Source organism: Sitophilus oryzae, unplaced genomic scaffold, assembly GCF_002938485.1.
Source record: "Sitophilus oryzae breed Bouriz unplaced genomic scaffold, Soryzae_2.0 scaffold_1297_pilon_pilon, whole genome shotgun sequence".
Taxonomy (NCBI): domain Eukaryota; kingdom Metazoa; phylum Arthropoda; class Insecta; order Coleoptera; family Curculionidae; genus Sitophilus; species Sitophilus oryzae.
In genome coordinates this window covers 787,025-793,082 of record NW_022145945.1, presented here as the reverse complement: position 1 = coordinate 793,082, position 6,058 = coordinate 787,025, and the positions used below count along the sequence as shown (strand labels likewise).

Below are 6,058 nucleotides of genomic sequence, written 5' to 3'. Positions count from 1 at the left end.
AATTGTCGTTATGAACCGCATATTACAATTTCAAATAAACCAAATGCGAAAATGCCAAAAGTTGACATGTGATATGTCATTCTATTCAGAGAGTCATTTTCTACCGAATAAAGTAAAAAAATATCGAGGATGCGATTTAAAAATCAAAAGGTGCAGTCATTTCCGGTGAAACCGGAAGTGACCGAAAAAAATTGAATATGTCAATCAGTCCTAATTTATGTCATATACTAACATACCAAATCTCGTTGTTTTATCTGAAAAAATAAAAAAGTTATAGGGTGAGCCACTTTTGACCAAATTATAATAAATCAAAAGACTATTAAGACTTTAACACCCTGTAGCTACACGAAACAAAGCAGAATCGGGCTTATGTTGAGATGAAAAATAAGTCTTATTTTTACATGAGGAATCTCCCCACGATAAATGGCACATGTTTTTGAAACACCCTGAATAGCTGCATTTTTAATAAGTATTTCTTTAGTTTAGATTCTAGATTTTCCATTCTGGGGGTTCCCAGGATCCCGGAATTACAGGTCCTTGTCCCGGGATTTCAAAACAGGGTCCCGATCCCGAAAATTGAAAACACTAGTGGTGGCTTTAAGATTGGAAGCATAAACCAGCGAAGAAGTTCGAGTCATTTTCTTTTATAAAGTTATCGGTAAAAAATCACCCAGCAGAAAAATTACTTTCACTTGTCCAAATTTAAATCCATTTTCATATTCAAATACGAAACAGAAGAATGCATACAATTACCAGACCATTTCCTAGACTAGAAAAACCTATAATACACCAAAATAACGAGGAAGTAACAATTGGCGAAAGTGACAAGTGACATCCACGCACGGGACGCAGAACTCTTCAACCGTTGACGCTTCGATAAACGACAAAGCATAATAATTCAACCAAATAGTCTATAAAAGAAATTGAACGTTTGGTGTAATAAGTAGTATTCATTCTAATTTGGTCGTAGCTAACTTATGATTATATCGAAGTTATTGGCGAATAAAAAGAAATGGTATCATGATCGATCAGTGTTGTTTTCGTGTAGACACCTGCACACGAACACGTAATGCAGTTTCTTGTAAGTGAATTTTTGTTGGTTTGTGTTTGATTTTGCGAGCAATCGAAGATAGACGTTTAATTAAAGCTTGATTGATTGATTCGTGGTGAGATTTTAATTGAGTTTCTTACAGTGATATGCAAAATCGGTTTGGTAGTGATCTACACGTAACGATATGTAATCTAACATGGACGTAGCTTAGGGTTGTGAACTTTCAAAATAAAAAAGAGAAGACGAGGGGGTTAAAAAGAGGTACATCGAAAAAATTTGTTGAAACCTCGTCCAAATCTCTAGAATTGACCAAAAAGTTATGTCAACGGTATGCGATTGATAGTATTTCTTACTTTCGTAACAATATTTATACTCAAAACTTCTTAAATTAAATCAAACAATCAGTAAACATGTAGTCACATAACAGTTAAACATGTTTATCGTTTCCACAAACCACAAATATTTCTTGTACATCAATATTTCTTCATTTTTCTGTACCAACGAGTGGGATTAGCGAAAGACACAGATTAACAATTTTTTAAAACATTGTGGCGATAGACAAATATTTTTTAGATTTTGAGTTTGGTATGTAAAAAAGAGGACGTTTTCAATACGTGAGAGAAAAAGAGGACAGTGAGATCAAAAAGAGGACTGTCCTCTATATAGAATAGAGGACCGTTGGCAACCCTAGCGTAGCTAGGTTTTGATTTAGGGTGTGGCAAAAAAATTACAAAAGTCAGTACCTACCAAAAAGTCTGCTTTTACTTTCCTCAACAAAACAGTAACTTCAAACCTTGACAAAATTTCGATTTCATCGTATGTAAATGAAGAAATTCTCTATACCGGGTATTTCTCAAAAGTGGCTCACCCCTATAACTCTTCATCACTCTTCATCACGCCCGGCCCTCGATCTTTTTTTACTTTATTCGATAGAAAATGCTCTCACTCTCAACAGAATGACATACCGTATGTCAACTTTGGATATTTTTGCATATTATAGTTTATTTGAAATTCTAACATGCGGCTCATAACGACAATTTAACTCGAAATACCAAGTGTGCGGTACCAAATTATTCGTGAAAAAAAATATTTTTCCAAATATGCTAATAAGCCACTATCGTTCCATTTGAAAAAAATGTGATATGAACGATCATGTTTTTATTTTTCCAAGGATCCTTGGTTTTCCTAGTGTTTTTAACTTAGCCATTCTGGATTGAAATTTAAAATACGATTTCTTTTGAAGCGAAAATGTCAAAAGTTGACATGTGATATGTTGACATGTTCTATTCATATGTCATTCTATTCAGAGTCATTTTCTATCGAATAAATTAAAAAAATACAGAGTGTGCTATTTAAAAATCAAAAGTTGTAGTCGTTTCCGGTGAAACAAGAAGTGACCGAAAACAATTGAATACGTCAATCAATCCTGATTTATGTGATATACTAATAAAGCAAATATCGTTCTTTTATCTGGAAAAATAAAAAAGTTATAGGGGTGAGCCACTCTTTAGAAACACTCGGTATTTATAACGAAGTGTGTTGACTATCGTTTTTATTATTTTTGAGATATTAAAAATCTTTCATATCTTCTTCAGAATCAATCATTTAATATATGAAACGCTCCGGTTAACTGTTTTAATTTTTAAAAAATGTCAAAATACTCGTATGTCTCAAGCCTTATATTTTAATCATATACTTCTCTAAAAAACTCACCTTCTAGAATCCGAAAAACAATTAACAGATAGGGTGTTACATTATAAAAAACACAACTTGGATATGTAACTTTTTTTTGGGGGACACCCTGTAGAATTCTATATATTTTTAATACATGGTCTAAGTTGAAAGCAAAAGCTATAAGTTAAACAAGGGTTAAACCTACATACGCTCACAGATTTTCGTTTCAATACAAACTATCGTTCTCCTTGGAGCCTACGCGTGGTAGAAGAGGCGCCACCCTGTATCTAGTTAAACCTGAAATAAACTGCAAACTCAAATAGGTGCCTCATAAGTGCAAAATTACAAATATTTCCTATATTTTAAATAGAAATATTGTATAATAATGTCTTCTTTAAAACTATGAATCTAATCTTACTAAATTTTTCTAAAAATAATTTAAATGGTTTACATTTTACATCGCTGCTTAATTTGAATTTGTTTCAGGTTTTAATCACACTTTGTACCCTAACATCCGCAACCTTCGACAAATTATTCAAACCCCGAAAAGCCCACAAGAAATTCATCAACCCTCTCATAGATGTCGCACTCAAAGGCGTCACCATCTTGGATCCTTTCCTCGACGACTTTGACGACGATCACGATGAAGAATACATACACAAACATCGAAAAAAACATATCGGAGGGCACAAAAGACCTACGGTAATATATGTTCACAGAGACCATCCGGATCATCATCATCACCATGAGGATCATCATGAAATCCATGAAATACATCACGGACATCACCATCATCACGACGGACATCATCATCACGATGATGCCCATCATCATGGGCATGATCACCATGATCATCACCATCATGATCATCATCATGACGATCCCCATCACCATGATCACCATGTTCATCATCACCACGATGCTCATCATCATGAGCATCATCACCACGATCCTCACCACCACGATCATCATCATCATGATGACCACCATCATGACCATCATCATCATGACGATCACCATCACGGTCACCATCATCATGACGATCACCATCATAATCATCACCACCATGATGAACATCATCATGATCATGATCATCATGACGATCACCATCACAGTCACCATTATCATGACGATCACCATCATGATCATCATCATCACGATTCTCACCATCACGGTCATCATCATCTCGATGATCACCATCACGGTCATCATCATCTCGGTGATCACCATCACGGACATCATCACCACCATCATGGACATCATCATCCTCACCATCACGGACTTCATCATCATCACGGACATCATCTTCATCACGATCTTCATCATCACGGACATCATCTTCATCACGATCTTCATCATCACGGGCATCATATACATCACCTCCACGAACCGCATCATCACGGGCATCACGTACATCACCTTCACGAGTCTCATCATCACGGGCATCACATACATCACCTTCACGAGCCTCCTCACCACGAAGTGCTTCACCATCATCATCTTACCGAAGTACATCCAGTTGTTCATCATGAAGATCATATTGAGACTGTTCATCATCACGAATCTTTGGGCTTGGTGCATCATGACCCTGTTCATCATGAAACTGTGCATGATGCCGGTCATTTGCATCATTCAATTGAACTGTTCACTCCTGCTGAATCTCATGGGCATATTGGAGAGATTGGAGGTTTGGAGGTAGGCAGCGGAATTGGGGTATTGAGTGGAGGGCTTCATACTTTACGTTAACGCCACAAATTTATGTAAAATATAGTGTGGCGGTCAGCGTTATGATTGCGTTTTTTTTGTAATTTGTTAATATACATATTGTTTTTAAAAATTATTTGTTGTTTTATTTAAACATATTTATTCAAAAGAATTTACCGACCAACAATCAGATCATTGCATAAAACTCCATTTCATTGTTTTTATCGAATAAATTTGAAACGGCAATTTAAAATACAGGGTGTCCCAATATTACGTGGATATAGAACTACTACGTATTCCCGGAATCTAAATAAATTCATTGGATACAATTTGGCTCTATACACTTTTATATAAAAGTGCTTTTTATCCGCTAGGGGGCATAAAAGTTTAAAAAAATAAACACTTTTTTAAAAAACGGCGTCAGCGATGGCTATGAAATGAACATCGCTGTTATTTTATATGTAAAAGTAGTATTTTATATGTAAATTATATAGGGAATGTCATCGACTATCGACGTTCATTTCCAAGCCAACTGGACACCGTTTTCTTTTCGATCATACGGTATATAACAGTTGTAAATATAGTAAATAAATATCATATTTGTATACTTACCTATAAAACAGTATATTATCCTCCTCTAACAACAGAAATATTATAAACACACCACCATTTACAAAATATAATTTAGAACAATATTTAAATTTTACAATATTATTCAACTCCGCTTATAAAATGAATTCCTCGCTATCTATAAACAAAGATTATAAAATGTATTAATCTTTGCTATAGATTTACTTAAATATAGAAGAAAAATCTATTTGTCTGTTTCTTTCTAAAAATATATCAAAAACGCGCCCAAAATATGTAAATAAAGAACACCCTGTGTAGATATTAAAAAAAATTGGTGAATATCAAAAAGCGCTACTTACCAGATCATCTTTACTATATTTTTCGTGTCTTAAGTATTGTTGCAAAAGAACTATACATACTGATAAATTCGCATCAGTTTCCTACAACATTAAACAATTTTTTTATTATTATTATAAATTAAAACGAATCAAAGTTGCCACAAAAACAAACAACCGAAAACTTTGATTTTCGAATTTTAAACAAAATTTTCTAAGTTACCTTCAGTTTTTCCTGCAAAACCCATAGTTTTTCCTCGATTGTGCTCGCCATCGTATACGCGCTTACAAACAGAGGGTTGAATAATTTAAAGAAGAAACGGGGCATTAAACTGTCGCGTGTCAACGGAAAACCAAAATCAAAAATATCGATTATTTCATAAATCAGAATCATAATAGTGAATACATGCGATCGAGAGGCATTCGCGCTTGGTAAAAAAACTAAATACTTTTAAATTTTAGAGTAATTTATATATCTATGCTTCCAAATTGGTTATATTTAATAAATTCTTTTAATTCTGTAAGGAAAAATAATTTAAAATTATTTTTTGAATTTAAAACAGGAAAAGGTTAGATAACCAGCAATACATTAAGATTGAGCGCCATCTATCGGAAATATTGCAAAATACACTTGAAATAACGCCTAATCTGCCATCTAGGACACAGTAGATTTATTATTCTTATTAATTTTTGTAGAAAGATTACTGTTACGTGATTACGTCCA

At 34.0% G+C, this 6,058-nt stretch overlaps 1 protein-coding gene across 1 annotated transcript; it reads left to right on the top strand.

Annotated features, from left to right (window-relative positions):
* The first annotated feature begins 739 nt into the window (after positions 1-739).
* LOC115874460 (histidine-rich glycoprotein-like) lies at positions 740-4,471 on the top strand. The gene is made up of 2 exons (XM_030889611.1): positions 740-805; positions 3,212-4,471. Exons 1-2 carry the CDS (start codon positions 740-742, stop codon positions 4,469-4,471), a joined length of 1,326 nt encoding a protein of 441 aa, XP_030745471.1.
* The last annotated feature ends 1,587 nt before the right edge of the window (positions 4,472-6,058 follow it).

What these genes read in the sequence shown, in the direction of transcription:
- LOC115874460 (XM_030889611.1), top strand. Translation starts at nt 740, where the DNA reads ATGCATACAATTACCAGACCATTTCCTAGACTAGAAAAACCTATAATA. An exon ending in TACACCAAAATAACGAGGAA is followed by an intron (nt 806 to 3,211) that starts GTAACAATTGGC and finishes AATTTGTTTCAG; the next exon opens with GTTTTAATCACACTTTGTAC.